General features: G+C 43.3%; 2 protein-coding genes across 2 annotated transcripts; both read left to right on the top strand.

Annotated features, from left to right (window-relative positions):
- The first annotated feature begins 747 nt into the window (after positions 1 to 747).
- Positions 748 to 9,180, top strand: slc25a43 (solute carrier family 25 member 43). The gene is made up of 5 exons (XM_038993857.1): positions 748 to 1,201; positions 3,835 to 4,076; positions 4,344 to 4,516; positions 7,492 to 7,626; positions 8,146 to 9,180. The coding sequence occupies exons 1-5, from the start codon at positions 930 to 932 to the stop codon at positions 8,347 to 8,349; spliced, it is 1,026 nt and encodes a 341-aa protein (XP_038849785.1). The 5' UTR covers positions 748 to 929; the 3' UTR covers positions 8,350 to 9,180.
- A 6,786-nt stretch (positions 9,181 to 15,966) lies between these two features.
- Positions 15,967 to 18,435, top strand: slc25a5 (solute carrier family 25 member 5). Its single transcript, XM_038993856.1, has 4 exons — positions 15,967 to 16,179; positions 17,082 to 17,565; positions 17,683 to 17,823; positions 17,967 to 18,435. The coding sequence occupies exons 1-4, from the start codon at positions 16,069 to 16,071 to the stop codon at positions 18,122 to 18,124; spliced, it is 894 nt and encodes a 297-aa protein (XP_038849784.1). The 5' UTR covers positions 15,967 to 16,068; the 3' UTR covers positions 18,125 to 18,435.
- The last annotated feature ends 29 nt before the right edge of the window (positions 18,436 to 18,464 follow it).

Raw genomic sequence — 18,464 nt, 5'->3', positions numbered from 1 at the left:
TAGTTGCTTGACAAAGTCCTAAAACTTCAGAAGGATAAAAAAACGGTTTTGAAATTATGTGCTTTTAGGGTTAAATCATCCTTAAATTATTATTAAGAAATTAAATATATGAAACTCTTGGCTTGCCAGATCTTATGGCCATACTACAGGCAGCTAACTTTGACCTACTACCACGTGCTCATGTTTTCATAAATTTTTAAATCATACAAGATAGTAAAGTAGCCTACAGTAGGCGACATGTTACTGATGCGGGTAGACTCATAACGCGCATAGCCGCGGGGCTGGCGGGTTTAGGGTCATTAAATATTGTGTGGATGAAGGGCGGTTGGTCATTCTATCGATTTATGACATTATTCTGGTGAGCAACGGTTTATGTAGTATTATAGGGCAAGATATAATGACAGAAGATACGCTGCATGTAACTAGGATATAGACAAGTTGACTAACAAATAGGGTACAACAATCTCGGAGATTATATGCGTAAACATATCTACAGTAAATCAGGCAACAAAATAAAAACGCACCACTGTCAAATTGTTCCGCCGTCTCTGACTGTAACCTACAGAGCATTTAATAAATTATAGGGTTAGGGTCGGGTGAGGGCCTCAAATTTTCACTTTATCACAGTCAGGCGGTTGCGGATTGGTTAGCAATTGTGGGTGAACAAACAGCTGACCCGCGCACCAATAGTAACGTTAGCCTACATATATACATTAATAGCCACCAGGTGCCAAACATTTTCCTGGAAAGAGAACCTTAGACGTCCCCATGCCCAGTGCACTCAGTACCTCCTCCCCTCAGAGCAACGTGACAGGAATCAGGACACCGGATGATAAACAAGATGTGCTGCTGGTCCTACAGACAATATAGACCTACCGATGAGGTAGCAGCATCTGCTTAGGAAAATTGTTTACATATTCAGAGTAATAATGGCAACAGTTAAAAAAGATGACAGACTGACAAGTTCTCAGGGCTTCATGTGCGTTGGTTTTGCGGGAGTTTTCAGTAAAACTGTCACGTCGCCCCTGGAGGTGGTGAAAATCAAGAGTCAAGTGGGCACATTTCACTGTAAAAAAGGCTTTCTCCACAGCTTTCTTGTTGTCTACCAGAAAGAAGGCATACGAGGATTTTGGAAGGGGAACCTCGTCTCCTGTCTCCGCCTGTTTCCTTACAGCGCCGTCCATTTGGCAACATACAAACAGTGAGTGAATAAGCAATTTGGTGTGTTGTTTCTGAGTTATGAAAACGTTCATTTTAGACAAGTAGCTAGGTTGCTACTAACTAGCTATAACGTTACAGCTAGCTAGCCGTATAGTTAATTTAATTACCATGCTAGTTAGCTATATTCAACCAGGCTGATACTGCCTTTTGTCCCAAACATGCCCTACGTCTTTATACTGGGTTGACATATTTGCAAATACATATTATGATTACTTAGACGTCGTCTGCAGAACTGGTATAGCTAACGTTAGTCCCACACATTTCCATCCAATTCACTTCCGTTGTTTTTAAGATTATTGTGAGACACGCCTTCTATCATTGTCCAATCAGACTGCTCTTAAATCTCATCCGAGTATGGTGTCACTTCATATCCAAACAAACTCAGAAGTAGTCATGTCTAACTTCTCGACGTTTATGGTTGTTGTACTCCCATTCGATCATGCCATGGTAACTGAGAAGATATGGTACATGGTGTTTTCTAATTCTAACGCTGACAGTAAGACCTCCCGCGTCAGTGCATGGGCACATGTAAACTCGAACTCTGCCCCGCGCGCCAGGGAAATGTTATGTACATCGTGTTCCACGCAGGGGTTCCAAGAAGAGGGAAGCTCCTCCTTTCTTCAAAGTGCATATTTATTTAGTCAAGTTTACCAGACTTTATGGCTGTTTATTAAATATCAGATGAGATTAACTGCAGATCTACTTCGACACCCATCTTAATTTTCGGACGTATGGTAGTGGATTCTCAATGGAGAACATCATGTTTACTTTCCTTGGTATGTTTACTCTATGAAACGTGCATTTGAACTGTTCTTGAATTAGATGCTCAGTCTGTTACAGTTATGTAACATACAGTTACTTACTACTAGAATTTCTGGCAATATCTTGAAAAACCTGAAGCCATAATAATACATATATTCACTGGCTGTACCTGCCTCATGAATAATGTATGCAATGATGAAAGTAAATACACTGCTCAAAAAAATAAAGGGAACACTTAAACAACACAATGTAACTCCAAGTCAATCACACTTCTGTGAAATCAAACTGTCCACTTAGGAAGCAACACTTCCTAATAAATTTCACATGCTGTTGTGCAAATGGAATAGACAACAGGTGGAAATTATAGGCAATTAGCAAGACACCCCCAATAAAGGAGTGGTTCTGCAGGTGGTGACCACAGACCACTTCTCAGTTCCTATGCTTCCTGGCTGATGTTTTGGTCACTTTTGAATGCTGGCGGTGCTTTCACTCTAGTGGTAGCATGAGACGGAGTCTACAACCCACACAAGTGGCTCAGGTAGTGCAGCTCATCCAGGATGGCACATCAATGCGAGGCAAGAAGGTTTGCTGTGTCTGTCAGCGTATTGTCCAGAGCATGGAGGCGCTACCAGGAGACAGGCCAGTACATCAGGAGACGTGGAGGAGGCCGTAGGAGGGCAACAACCCAGCAGCAGGACCGCTACCTCCGCCTTTGTGCAAGGAGGAGCACTGCCAGAGCCCTGCAAAATGACCGCCAGCAGGCCACAAATGTGCATGTGTCTGCTCAAACGGTCAGAAACAGACTCCATGAGGGTGGTATGAGGGCCCGACGTCCACAGGTGGGGGTTGTGCTTACAGCCCAACACCGTGCAGGACGTTTGGCATTTGCCAGAGAACACCAAGGTTGGCAAATTCGCCACTGGCGCCCTGTGCTCTTCACAGATGAAAGCAGGTTCACACTGAGCACATGAGCACATGTGGTAGACGTGACAGAGTCTGGAGACGCCGTGGAGAACGTTATGCTGCCTGCAACATCGTCCAGCATGACCGGTTTGGCGGCGGGTCAGTCATGGTGTGGGGTGGCATTTCTTTGTGGGGCCGCACAGCCCTCCATGTGCTCGCCAGAGGTAGCCTGACTGCCATTAGGTACCGAGATGAGATCCTCAGACCCCTTGTGAGACCATATGCTGGTGCGGTTGGCCCTGGGTTCCTCCTAATGCAAGACAATGCTAGACCTCATGTGGCTGGAGTGTGTCAGCAGTTCCTGCAAGAGGAAGGCATTGATGCTATGGACTGGCCCGCCCGTTCCCCAGACCTGAATCCAATTGAGCACATCTGGGACATCATGTCTCGCTCCATCCACCAACGCCACGTTGCACCACAGACTGTCCAGGAGTTGGCGGATGCTTTAGTCCAGGTCTGGGAGGAGATCCCTCAGGAGACCATCTGCCACCTCATCAGGAGCATGCCCAGGCGTTGTAGGGAGGTCATACAGGCACGTGGAGGCCACACACACTACTGAGCCTCATTTTGACTTGTTTTAAGGACATTACATCAAAGTTGGATCAGCCTGTAGTGTGGTTTTCCACTTTAATTTTGAGTGTGACTCCAAATCCAGACCTCCATGGGTTGATAAATTTGATTTCCATTGATAATTTGTGTGATTTTGTTGTCAGCACATTCAACTATGTAAAGAAAAAAGTATTTAATAAGAATATTTCATTCATTCAGATCTAGGATGTGTTATTTTAGTGTTCCCTTTATTTGTTTGAGCAGTGTATATTTTCAGATAGGCTCCTTTATAAAGATAATTAAGAACCAAAACATTGACCTCTGTTCTTGACTTTCCAGGATCGTCCACCTCCATATGGATGAATTGGGCTACGTCTCGCAGTGGAGGGCCATTTTTGCTGGTGGGCTAGCTGGTATAAGTGCAGCGCTGGCCACGTACCCTCTGGAGGTGGCAGAGACTCGCCTCATAGCTCAGAACTGCAGAGAGCCTACCTACAGGGGGGTGGTCCACACGCTTTCCAAGATATACCAGACCGAAGGCCTTCAAGCACTCTACAGGGGCTTCTCTCTCACAATCCTAGGTACGCACTTATGTCTGTATACTACAGAAATGTGGAGAAAGACATTCCTAAGAAAAGCCACACAATGGTTTAGTTATACCTTATTGTATCACTCTACATAAAGTTTGTCTAGTCTGCTTACTTGTGAAACACATTTCTTACAGCTTATAGAGCTTTCATTGTTTGAAATTTGGAACAGCCAAACAGAGAATATTTATATCATGATGTTAAGTTTTTCTATGGGGCAGTGTTGACATAGCTAGTAACTGTGGATCTATTCTGCTACAGGTGCATTTCCCTTCTCTATTGGTTGCTATGCAGTCTACATAAACTTGGACAAGATGTGGCGGGAGCCCCAATTCCGGTTCACTGCCCTACAGAACTTCATCAATGGCTGCATAGCCGCAGGAGTGGCCCAAACCCTCTCCTACCCCTTTGAAACTGTGAAAAGGAAAATGCAGGTAAGTGCGCCCAACTCATTGGGCCATTTTATGAGGCACAACCAGTTTGGTAATACAACATCCGTCCATATGGTGGTGCATTTGTACACATTTTTACCGGTATCTCTGACAAGTACATACCGGTAGTAAAAAACTTGTCCTTACACAGCAAAACACTTGCCCTTGATAAAGTAGCCTACGAGTGGATGCATTTTTTTCTACTTTCTAAACAACATGCAACATACAAACTTAGAAAATAGCCAAAAAAGATACTTTAAAACTTTCAAAGTGTGACTAAGACTAATAATACATCTTCATAGACTTTAACTACAATAACTGACCATAGTTATTGGCACATACCATACATTGGGCTGATGTATGAGTTCATGTCTCCCCTCACATGTCCTTCTCTCTATGTATGAGAGGACACGCAGGGTTCAATAGGACTTCTATGAAGGACAGAATACTACATCCGTTTTTATCAATTTATTATTAGTGACCACAAGGTGCTGCAGCAGCTGAGAATGTGAATGCTGTTCAGGGTCTGCCTGCGCTATAGAGAAGTTCTCTAAATATAGCTGACAGCTATCACACAGTGGACAAGCACAGTCACTCCAATTGAGAAGCCCATAAGACAAACTGCACCTCTCTTTAATTCCCTCTGTCTAGTTTCAGACACACAGAATTAATAAATATATTTTGTTCATGTTTTGTATAGAAGTATATCAGATTTTATTTGGGCCAAAACAAGAAGTTCAATTAGAAACGGATGACACAACCCACAAGCAAATATTTTTAAGGAAGCTTAAAGCATGGGTGCAGTTCTTGTTTCTTCAGCCAGCCAGTAACATACCATTTCCTTAACAAACTCAGCCTGTCGTGACTGGAAGTGTGTTGTCTTTGGGAGATGGTTATTGTCATGGATTAAAGTGCCCTCCAAGGTGGAGTGGTTCATGCTTGACAAAAGGAAATTACAGTTTGTTTTGGAACTTGTAAGATACCAATGTCCTGTCTGTGAGAGTACTGAGACCACACCCACATTTGCTCAGTTAATTTGGTTTCACATATATAACATTTTTGAGTGAAGAGTCATTGTAATGAATTACTTCAGTGCTGCAGTTAGGATATAGCTAGTCATGTGACATCTAAGTTACAAATGTCCCATAGCACAGATCCCTGGTTTGAGCAATTATTGTAAATGTCAGGAATTTCCATTCATAAAAATCATTCCATTCATTCCATAGTCTCTCTCCCCACATAAAAAATACTACAGTTTACTATAGAACACTATATTACTTACTATGGAATTCTATAGTCAATTTTTTATTTTATTTAACTAGGCAAGTCAGTTAAGAACATTCTTATTTACAATGACGGCCAAACCCGGACGACCCTGGGCCAATTGTACGGCACCCTATGGGACTCCCAATCACGGTCGGGTGTGATACAACCTGGAATCGAACCAGGGACTGTAGTGACGCCTCTTGCACTGAGATGCAGTGCCTTAGACCGCTGCGCCAGTATACTACACACTTGTATCCCTCATCATTTAGTGCTTTCTTTAGAATTTTTAGATCGATTGGACTGCTAGATAGCTTTGTCGATGCAGAAATTAGATCAAAACGGATTTGAGTTTTCCTGCATTAAAATCACAGGCCACTAGGAGTGCTGCCTTTGGATGAGCTTTTTTTTGTTGATTTACAGCCCTGTATACAGTTGAAGTCAGAAGTTTACATACACCTTAGCCAAATACATTTAAACTCAGTTTTTCACAATTCCTGACATATAATCCTAATAAAAATTCCATGATTTAGGCCAGTTAGGATCACCACTTCATTTTAAGAATGTGAAGTCAGAATAATAGTAGAGAGAATGATTTATTTCAGCTTTAATTTCTTTCATCACATTCCCAGTGGGTCAGAAGTTTACATACACTCAATTAGTATTTGGTAGCATTGCCTTTAAATTGTTTAACTTGGGTCAAACGTTTCGGGTAGCCTTCCACAAGCTTCCCTTTTTCCTCCAAACATAACGATGGTCATTATGGCCAAACAGTTCTATTTTTATTTCATCAGACTAGAGGACATTTTTCCATAAAGTACAATCTTTGTTCCCATGTGCAGTTGCAAACCGTAGTCTGGCTTTTTTATGGCGGTTTTGGAGCAGTGGCTTCTTCCTTGCTGAGCGGCCTTTCAAGTTATGTCGATATAGGACTCGTTTTACTGTGGATATAGATACTTTTGTACCTGTTCCCTCCAGCATCTTCACAAGGTTCTTTGCTGTTGTTCTGGGATTGATTTGCACTTTTCGCACCACAGTACGTTCATCTCTAGGAGACAGAACTCCTCAGAACTCCTTCCTGAGTGGTATGACAGCTGCGTGGTCCCATGGTGTTTATACTTGCATACTATTGTTTGTACAGTAGAATGTGGTACCTTCATGCATTTGGAAATTTGGGACCAAATTTTCCCATGTTGTCAAGCAAAGAGGCACTCAGTTTGAAGGTAGGCCTTGAAATACATCCACAGGTACACCTCCAATTGATCCAAATGATGTTAATTAGCCTATCAGAAGCCTCTAAGGCACAGTCAACTTAGTTTATGTAAACTTCTGACTTCAACTGTAGTTTGTTGAGTGTAGTCTTAGCTATACATCTCAGCGCCATTCGTTGTACTGCAGTCATGTCCGCAAAAACACTACAGTAAATAATACAGTATACTACAGTCATGTCCGCAAAAACACTACAGTAAATAATATAGTATAAAAATATAGTAATACTACAGCATTTAGACCATAGTATTTTTTTCATGTGGGTCACTACTTGGATCACACGCTTATGAGTTTGTCCCAAATATCTGTCATTCATTTATCCTAAATGCATTTATTTTATGCTCTCTAGGGTCACTTTTCTAGTAACTGGAAATCTCTCATTACATAATGGAGTGTCATAACTCATCTAATCAGGAATCTTTGTCCTCCTCTCTTTCTCTCGCCAGGCCCAGAACCCTTGGCTCCCCCATTATGGTGGCGCTGATATCCACTTCACTGGAATGTTAGACTGCTTCAGGCAGGTGATCAGAAACAAGGGCATCCTGACACTGTGGAGTGGCATCACAGCCAACATGGTCAAGGTAGGACCACATAAGTCATGTTCCCATTTTTTTAATACATTAGCCTATTACTGTAATGATTTATTGTGCTCTACCCCCAACCCTCTACCAGTCCTCCTCAGTCTTGTCTGCTGTAGATATAGTGCAGTAATAGATATAGGAATATACAGCCAATGCACATTTATCAAACAATGCCATTTTTATATCAGAGTGAAATAGTAGAATGGCCCAGAACTTGGGAGATGGCCCTTGAGAGAGATGTGCTTTGTGGGTAATTTATAACAAGCTGGCAGATGTGGATCCTAGAACAGCATGCAGTGCTCATCTTTCATCCCCAAATGGCTTTTCACGATGGCAGTGGAGTTGTTTCTTTTACTGATCTAAAATCTCCCCTCGTGATCAGTCTACAATTTACTTAAATTGTGTACTTTGTGGACAAGAAGATCATAACCAGGTCCTACTACCAGGGCAGATTTTAACCTAGTTCTTCACAGTTTATAGAGGCCCTTCAAAAGCAATTGATCTGTTTGTCCTCCTCAGATTGTCCCCTACTTTGGCCTTCTCTTCAGCTGCTTTGAGATGTGCAAGCAGGTCTGTCTGTACCGCAACGGGTACATTGTGTCTCCATTGAGCTATAAGTTGGCACCGGGCGTGGACCAGAGCATGGGCCCTACTGAGGTGGAAGAAGTGAAACGGTACCTGAAGAATAGGAAGTTTCAGTCACAGCAAGGAAGTCGCTGGTGAAACTGGTGTAACAAATCCTGCAGAAGGGGATGATGACCATTGGTATAGGAAAGTGTCTGAACTATCAAAAATAGTCAGGAATATTTGTTGGAATGCAATACTTTGAAGATGACAATTTGGTTGATGTCAGGTCTTTTACTGCTTTTTGTTTGTGAATTAGCAACCATTTCAGAATCAGAGGTAGATCCATTGATAGACAAATTATGCTGTATTGTTTTTTTAAACTTGCAATGCAATCATAGGAATTGCACTTTTATACTTGACACATGGATTTTGTTTTTTACTGTTTTGTTCAGAGCAAGGTTATGGTATTTTCTATCGTTGTCATACAGTTTGACAGTATTTGATACTATTCCACTCATTCCACTCCAGCCATTACCAGGAGCTCATCTTCCCCCAATTAAGGTGCCACCAACCTCCTGTGTAATATGGTCGGCCTTACGTAAAGGTCATGAAGAGGAACACAAAGCACAAACCTGTTTATAAGATGGAATTAGCTTACTAATGCCAATCAACGCTTTTCATTATGTACATTAGGTTGTTATGACTTTTAACAGACTTGGGTATATCATATTTATATGCCTTAAAGTTTCCTTATTTATTATAAGGCTTATTTCACTGACTGTTTTAATTATGCGTGGTAGTTATTCACCCAAAGGATCTGATTGTGTCCTAGCCACTAATCAGTCACTAACTTTCATAGCATGTACTGTATGTATCATTGTGTTGTGAATCTAGCAATAAGATTGTAACTGATGCACACCAATGTCACTGAGAATTAAGTTTACGTGTACTGTATATGGTATGTAATACATTGGATTGATGAAACAATGCAAATCTCTGTTTTAGATTGAGATGATTCAGAATCATTGAAGTGAAATGTACTTGAACAGTCATTGTAATGGCTGATATTTGTACTGTACATCAACGCACAATTAGAGAAGTGAAAGAGGTGGCGCAAGAGAGGCTGATGTGCGGGCATCCTGACAAAACTACACTATATATACAAAAGTATGTGAACACTCCTTCAAATTAGTGGATTCGGCTGTTTCAGCCACACCTGACAGGGGTATAAAATTGAGCACACATCCGTACAATCTCCATAGACAAACATTGGCAGTAGAATGGCCTTACTGAAGAGCTCAGTGACTTTTAACGTGGCACTGTCATAGGATGCCACCTTTCCAACAAGTCAGTTCATCAAATTTCTGCCCTGGTCAACTGTAAGTGCTGTTATTGTGAAGTGGAAACGACTAGGAGCAACAACGGCTTAGCTGTGAAGTGGTAAGCCACAGAATGGGACCGCCGAGTGCTGAAGCGTGTAAAAAAAAAAAAATGTCTGTCATCAGTTGCAACACTCACTACCGAGTTCCAAACTGCCTCTGGAAGCAACCAGTTCGTTGGGAGATTCATGAAATTGGTTTCCATGGCCGAGCAGCAACACACAAGCCTAAGATCACCATGCACAATGCCAAGCGTCAGCTGGAGTGGTGTAAAGCTCGCCGCCGTTGCACTCTGGAACAGTGGAAACGTGTTCTCTGGAGTGATGAATCACGCTTCACCATCTGGCACTCAGACAGACGAATTTGGGTTTGGCAGATGCCAGGAGAACGCTCCAGTGAAGGGAAATCTTAACTCTACTGCATACAATGACATTATAGTCGATTCTGTGCTTCCAACTTTGTGGCTACAGTTTGGGGAAGGCCCTTTCCTGTTTCAGCATGACAATGCCTCTGTGCACAAAGCAAGCTCCATACAGAAGTGATTTGTCGAGATCTGTGCGGAAGAACTTGACTGGCCTGCACAGAGCCCTGACCTTAACCCTATCGAACACCTTTGGGATGAATTGTAATGCCGACTGCGAGCTAGGCCATTCAGCTCTTGTGGCTGAATGGAAGCAAGACCATGCATCAATGTTCCAACATCTAGTGGAAAGCCTTCGCAGAAGAGTAGAGGCTGTTATAGTAGCAAAGGGGGTACCAACTCCATATTAGTGCCCATGATTTTGGAATGCGATGTTCGACTAGCAGGTGTCCACATACACTACAAAGTATCACAGATTACAAAGGGAAACCCAGCCACGAGCTGCCCAGTGAGGTGAGTTTACCAGACGAGCTAAATGCCTTCTATGCTCGCAAGCAACACTGAACCATGCATGAGCGCACCAGCTGTTTCGGATGACTGTGTGATCACATTCTCCGTAGTTGATGTAAGACTTTTAAACAGGTTAACATTCACAAGGCCACAGGGCCAGACAGCTTACCAGGACACATACTCAGAGCATGCACTGACCAGGTGGCAAGTGTCTTCACTGAAAGTTTCAACTTCTCCTTGGCCCAGTCTGTAATACCTACATGTTTCAAGTAGACCACCAAAGTCCCTGTGCCAAAGAGCGCCAAGGTAACCTGTCTAAATGACTACTGCCACATAGCACTCACATCTGTAGACATTAAATGCTTTTAAAGGCTGGTCATGACTCACATCAACACTCTCAACCCAGACACCCTGGACCCACTACAATTCGCATACTTCCAACAGATCCACCGATGACGCAATCTATATTGCACCCCACACTGCCCTCCCACCTCGACAAGAGGAACACCTATGTGAGAATGCTGTTAATTGACTATAGCTCAGCGTTAATCACGATAGCTCATCACTAAGCTAAGGACCCTGGAACTGAACACCTCCATCTGAAACTGGATCCTGGACTTCCTGACGGGCCACCCCCAGGTGGTGAGGGTAGGCAACAACACATCCACCATGCTGACCCTCAACACGGGGGCCCCTCAGGAGTGCGTGCTTAGTCCCCTCTTGTACTCCCTGTTCACCCAATGACTGCTTGGCTGCGCACAAATCCAACACCATCATTAAGTTTGCTGATGACACGACGGTGATAGACCTGATCACCGACCACAATGAGACAACCTATAGGGAAGAGGTCAGAGAACTGGCAGTGTGGTGCCAGGACAACATCTCTCCTTCAACATCAGCAAGACAAAGGAGAGCTTCAAGTTCCTCAGTGTCCACATCACTAAGGATCTATCATGGTCCACACACACACACCTGACAACACCTCTTCCCCCTCAGGAGGTGGAAACGATTTGGCATGGGCCCTCAGATCCTCAAAACGTTCTACAGCTGCACCATTGAGAGCATCTTGACTGGCTGCGTCACCGCTTGGTATGGTAAATGCTTGGCGTCGGACCGCAAGTCGCTGCAGAGGGTAGTGCGTTCACTGGGGCCGAGCTCCCTGCCATCCAGGACCTCTATACCAGGTGGTGTCAGAGGAAGGCCCTAAAAATTGTCAAAGCCACCCAAGTCATAGACTGTTGTCTCTGCTACCGCACGGCAAGCTGTACCAATGCACCAAGTCTGGAACCAACAGGACCCTGAACAGCTTCTACCCCCAAGCCATATGACTGCTAAATAGTCAGTTCGGGTAGGTATTTGGTTAAAGCTACAATATAAAACTTTTTGGGCAACCCCACAAAATTCACATAGAAATGTGAGTTATAGATCTGTCATACTCATTGAAAGCAAGTCTAAGAAGCAGTAGACCTGTTCTATGTGAGATATTTCTATGCTTCCCGTTAAGTTTTGTTTTTGTATCTTTTGGTTTTGTACACCAGTTTCAATCATCTGAAAATACAATCTTTTTGGTTATGGAAAAGATATTTCAGATGGGGCGGCAGGTAGCCTAGTGGTTAGAGCATTGGGCCAGTAACCGAAAGGTTTCTAGATTGAATCTCTGAGTTCACGAGGTGAAAATCTGTCATTCTGCCCCTGGACAAGGCAGTTAACCCACTGTTCCTAGGCTGTCATTGTAAATAAGAATTTGTTCTTAACTGACTTGCCTAGTTAAATGAAAAAAATTGTAAAATGATTCTCAACACAATGAATGCTTGTTTTGTCACAAACTGAAATTAGGCAAACTTTTAGAATATTAGCAACCAGGTAATTACGGAGCGATTTCTGCATAGTGCAGCTTTATCTATCTGCGTTGACCCTTTTTGGACTAACTTTTTTATTTTTTTTATAAATGCATATGCTGCTGTTACTGTTTTATTAACTATCCTGTTGCTTAGTCACTTTATTCCTAGATATGTACATATCTACCTCAATTACCTCGTACCCCTGCACATCAACTCGGTATTGGTACCCTGTGTATATAGCCAAGTTATCGTTACTCATTGTGTATTTATTATTACTTTTATTATTGTGTTATTACTTTTCTATTATCTCTTATTTCTCTGCATTGTTGGGAAGAGCCGGTAAGGATGTATTTCACTGTTCAAATTTTATTGGTCACATACATATTGTTAGCAGATGTTATTGCGAGTGTAGCGAAAATACGTAAAATTATTAGTGACATTATTAAAGTGACTAGTGTTCCATTTATTAAAGTGGCCAGTGATTACAAGTCTGTATGTAGACAGCAGCCTCACTGTGCTAGTGATGGCTGTTTAACAGTCTGATGGCCTTGAGATAGAAGCTGTTTTTCAGTTTCTCGGTCCCAGCTTTGATGCACCTGTACTGACCTCGCCTTCTGGATGGTAGCAGGGTGAACAGGCAGTGGCTCGGGTGGTTGTTGTCCTTGATGATCTTTTAGGCCTTCCTGTGACATCGGGTGCTGGAGGGCAGGTAGTTTGCCCCCGGTGATGCGTTGTGCAGACCGCACCACCCTCTGGAGAGCCCTGCGGTTGTGGGTGGTGCAGTTGCCGTACCAGACGGTGATGCAGCCGACAGGAGGCTCTCAGTTGTGCATCTGTAAAAGTTTGTCTGGGTTTTAGGTGACAAGCCAAATTTCTTCAGCCTCCTGAGGCTGTTGCGCCTTCTTCACCACACCACACTGTCTGGACCATTTGTTTGTCTGATGTGTACTCCGAGGAACTTAACGTTCTACCTTCTCCACTGCTGTCCCTTCGATGTGGATAGGGGGGTGCTCCCTCTGCTGTTTCCTGAAGTCCACGATCATTTCCTTTGTTTTGTTGACGTTGAGTGAGAGGTTATGTTCCTGACACCACACTCCGAGAGCCCTCACCTTCACCCTGTAGGCTGTCTCATCGCTGTTGGTAATCAAGCCTACTACTGTTGTTGTCGTCTGCAAACTTAATGATTAAGTTGGAGGCTTGCATGGCCACGCAGTCATGGGTGAACAGGGAGTACAGGAGAGGGCTGAGCACATACCCTTGTGGGGCCCCAGTGTTGAGGATCAGCGAAGTGGAGATGTTTCCAACATTCACCACCTGGGGGTGGCCCATCAGGAAGTCCAGTACCCAATTGCACAGGGTGGGGTTGAGACCCAGGGCCTCAAGCTTAATAATGAGCTTGGAGGGTACTATGGTGTTGAATGCTGAGCTATAGTCAATGAACAGCATTCTTACATAGGTATTACTCTTGTCCAGATGGGATAGGGCAGTGTGATGGTGATTGGACCTATTGGTGCGGTAAGCAAATTGAAGTGGGTCTAGGGTGACAGGTAAGGTGGAGGTGACATGATCCTTGACTAGTCTCTCAAAACACTTCATGATGACAGAAGTGAGTGCTACGGGGTGATAGTCATTGGTCTGCGCATGCTCTGAGGATGCGGATAGGGATGCCTTCTGGGCGGGCAGCCTTGCGAGGGTTAACACGTTTAAATGTCTTACTCACGTCGGCCACGGAATAGGAGAGCCCTCAGTCCTTGGTAGAGGGCCGTGTCGGTGGCACTGTATTATCCTCAAAGCGGGCAAAGAAGGTGTTTAGTTTGTCTAGAAGCAAGACGTCGGTGTCCGCGACGTGGCTGGTTTTCCCTTTGTAGTCCGTGATTGTCTTTAGGCCCTGCTACATACTTCTTGTGTCTGAGCCGTTGAATTGCAACTCCACTTTGTTTCTATATTGACATTTTGCTTGTTTGATTGCCTTGCGGGGGGAATGATTACTCTGTTTGTATTCTGCCATATTCCCAGTCGCCTTGCCATGGTTAAATACGTTTGTAAGTCTACGCCTGTTGTTTACGAAGAATGTGACAAATAAAATTGTATTTGAATTAAATTACTTTGCTAAACAAGGTGTGGCTTTCCTGAATATGAGTTGACTATGTATGTATGAATGACAACACAACTGTTCGTACTTATACAAAGGATATGAATGGAGCAATTGCTCCCTCATCATATTTGGCAGGACATTCAGAAGAACGTCTCTGATGGAAATGTTGAATACAGGTAACAGATTTATTGTTCACATGTAGTTCTTTCATGAGTTCTATCTCAAAGGCTCTGAGCGGCGCACCCTGAGAAACCCCTAGTCTGGTGACTGTAACCTGATCTGCTAGTTCCCCTAGTCTCAGCTGACCTCACCACTACCACCTTACTACAGTAGGCCAATGTCATACAAGAAAGACAGCAACATTTTATTTTCCCAAAAGATGTAGGTTGTTGAATGGATATTTGAGGAGCAGATGCATTCTTTTTTTCCCCCTAAGGAAGTTTGATCACAGGACTGACTATCATTATTGTTATTGTCACTTAATTGTAAGACTAAGATGAGTTGTCAATGTCATAATAATATAACATCATTATGCCAATTATATCAATTATAATATCATTAGATTGCTTGACCGTGGTTTATAATCTATCTCAAATCAAATTTTATTGGTCACATACACATATTTAGCAGATGCTATTGTGGGTGTAGCGAAATGCTTGTGTTCCTAGCTCCAACAGTGCAGTATTATCTAACAATTCACATATCTAAAAGTAAAAGAATGGAATTAAGAAATATATAAATAGATATTGTGAGGAAATGCAGAGTCAAGGACATTTTAAACTGGTAGTGAATGGGATGACCTTTTCCCCCCTATATAAGCACCCTCTCACATCTGATCATTAACTCAGAGTACACAGGAGTTTCAGCCAAAGATGATGGATCACTCAGGCCTATACCATTGAGAGAAAAAAATATATTTCTGTTTACTTAAGGGGGGTGGCTCTCCCATAGGCACCAATGCCATTGCAGCTGGGTCTAGTATACTCAGGCTGCGTTTATACACGCAGCCCAATTCTGATATTTTTTCCACTAATTTGACTTTTAACCAATCAGAGCTGATCTGATTGTTCAAAGGACCAATTAGTGGGAAAAAATATCAGAATTGGGCTGCCTGTGTAAACGCAGCCTTCCTCTTCTGTCTGTTTCAGCTACTCCAAGCTTCCATGCTTTTCACATGACCTTGGGTCCAGAACTCACCAACCAAAAGCTTGGTTGGTAAGGCATAATCAAGGTGTGTCAAGTGTCATTCACAACCATGTAGGCCTACTTAGCCAGCAACCTATTGAATGACATCAACTCAAAATTAGCCATTTTAAACCTTGGATAACTTTAATGTTATCACATTTAATATTATAGGCCAGTATTTCATGTATGATATTAATTAAATGTTTATTTTGAAAGAAAGAAATACTCTTGGACACAGGCCAACAACACAGCTGAATTCATGAAGGCAGGACAAATTTCTCAGGCCAGGGGACGTTCATAAAAACATCGTCTCCGCCCAGTAAATCCACCAGCGCACCAATGGCATGCCGCCTTTCAGCTCCCGCTTTGTCTCGCGAACACAGTGGTATTAAATCCGCTCTCAACTAAACGTATCGGCCATTTCGACTGAGCCGGCATATCTCAGCGGTCTTTGGTTGAGCGGGAAGGTTTCCGTGTATCAACGTCCCCGATAACAACAAAGAAATGAATGAGACCGTCGTCTCGTTCGCTAAGGACTTCCTGGCTGGTGGTATTTCCGCTGCCATCTCCAAAACAGCTGTAGCTCCTATTGAAAGAATCAAGCTTCTGCTTCAGGTAAGTTTGACTGGCTTTTCAGAAATGAACTTTAGCTATGAAAGGGATTCGTTTGGTACTAGCTGGCTAAGTTACTAACGTAACTCTCGTACTTGCCATTTAGTTTATATATTTTTTTTAATTATTAGGGTTACCTAGCTAACTAGCTTCTGTAACTTAGCTAACGTAATGTCATTGGTGCCTTGCAAGGTTGAAAAGATGCGAGTGACTCGTCCATTTTGGTTTATCTTGGGACTGTCAGTTCAGCAGCAAACCGGTGTCTGTGTCTGGGTATTTGGCTAACGTTAACTACTTTGCTTGCAGCAAATGACAAACGTTATTATGCAACCACGTAACGTTGAGTTTTTAAAGACTCCGTATATGTGTTATGCTCACTGGCATTCCTACTTACTAGTTATTTGTTCACGAGCTAGTTTGGACATTGAACGTCGTTGTGTCCTCCGTCATCAAATTACGTAACTAGCAGTTACTAGGCCCGAGAAGTTGCCAAGGTCGTAGCAAGGGGAGGCTTCATCCTGTGTTTAGCTGAGGCCTAGCGAGAACCAATCTAGTGCTGAGGAGGCGCGTCCTTATGGTGGATGGAATGTGGAAAGGCAAAGTGCTTGGTGCTGATGGACAACATTACCTAGCTTGCTTCTTGTCTATATGATTTTAGCTACTATTAGCCGTGTATCCACAATGTTGCCAACACTTAATTACTATGACTGGTATTGTTAGGGGTGTTGGCTTAGTTGACCTAGTTGGCTAAGGACATTGAGTGCTTGAAGCATACCTGTTACACTTTTATTGATAAAGGTAGGCCTTGTCCTCTGTATCTTTGTCATTAAACCGCTGTTGCCTTTTCTCTTCAAAAATATTGTATGAAGACTGAGCGTTGGCTTTTGATGTGTTTGTGAATACAGGTGCAACATGCTAGCAAACAGATCACCGTTGACAAGCAGTACAAGGGTATCATGGATTGCGTCGTCCGTATCCCCAAGGAGCAGGGCTTCCTGTCGTTCTGGAGAGGCAACTTGGCCAACGTCATCAGATACTTCCCCACCCAGGCCCTCAACTTTGCATTCAAGGACAAATACAAGCAAATCTTCCTGGATGGCGTGGACAAGAAACAGTTCTGGAGGTACTTCGCTGGTAACCTGGCCTCTGGCGGTGCTGCTGGCGCTACCTCCCTGTGTTTTGTGTACCCCCTCGACTTTGCCAGAACCCGACTGGCTGCTGATGTCGGCAAGGCCGGTGCTGGGCGTGAGTTCAACGGCCTGGGCGACTGCTTGAAGAAGATCTACAAGGCTGACGGTCTGAAGGGCCTGTACCAGGGATTCTCCGTGTCGGTCCAGGGCATCATCATCTACAGAGCATCTTACTTTGGCGTCTATGACACAGCCAAGGGTGAGTCCATGGACTGCTCTGAGCACAGGCCTCAATCCTCATGTCTGAGAAGAACTGCAAGTGTGTGTTTGTTTCACAAATCTAAAGTCTGTTTTAATCTGCTTGGTTTCTCTGTAGGCATGCTGCCAGATCCCAAGAACGCAAGCATCTTGGTCAGCTGGGCCATTGCTCAGTCTGTGACTGCAGTCGCTGGTCTTACATCCTACCCCTTCGATACTGTCCGTCGTCGTATGATGATGCAGTCTGGACGTAAAGGAGGTAATTATCAACTTTTGAACACTTGTCTGTATTTTAGTTTCAAGTTATGTATTCACTGTCATGCTATCCACCAACGGTGGGCAACTGCTTGAGTAACATTCAGCCAAGGCAGAGGTATGACCTGTGTTGCTTCTGTTTTGCAGGTGACATTATGTACACTGGCACCATTGACTGTTGGAAGAAGATTGCGAAGGATGAGGGCGGCAAGGCCTTCTTCAAAGGAGCCTGGTCCAATGTTCTCCGAGGCATGGGTGGTGCCTTCGTGCTGGTCTTGTATGATGAGTTGAAGAAGGTCCTCTAAACTGTTTTTAGATGTCTCCCCATAAATGTTTAAACTGTAACATAACTTGTACATTTGGAAGGACTGTCAAATTCCACCTTATTTATAGGGACCAACTAGTATGTTTGTGCTAGTTGTACTGGAGAAATCGGTTTTGCACTTTTAATTTGCCCAATGTTTATTTCTGTTTTCCCCTCCAGAATGTCATTCCCATAAAAAAAAAAAAAAAACGTTACTATGCCAGGTCTTCAAATGTCATCCTGTTTCGTCCAGATGGCCTGTTTCTAGTCAATACTGTAAAAATAAAGGCAACCTACTGAATGAACCTACAATGAGCTTTCCACTTGGTTTGTGTTTCTTT

The sequence above is a fragment of the Salvelinus namaycush genome, chromosome 5, assembly GCF_016432855.1.
Source record: "Salvelinus namaycush isolate Seneca chromosome 5, SaNama_1.0, whole genome shotgun sequence".
NCBI lineage: Eukaryota > Metazoa > Chordata > Actinopteri > Salmoniformes > Salmonidae > Salvelinus > Salvelinus namaycush.
Note: the sequence above shows the minus strand (reverse complement) of the source record. Positions and strands in the feature narration are given on the sequence as shown.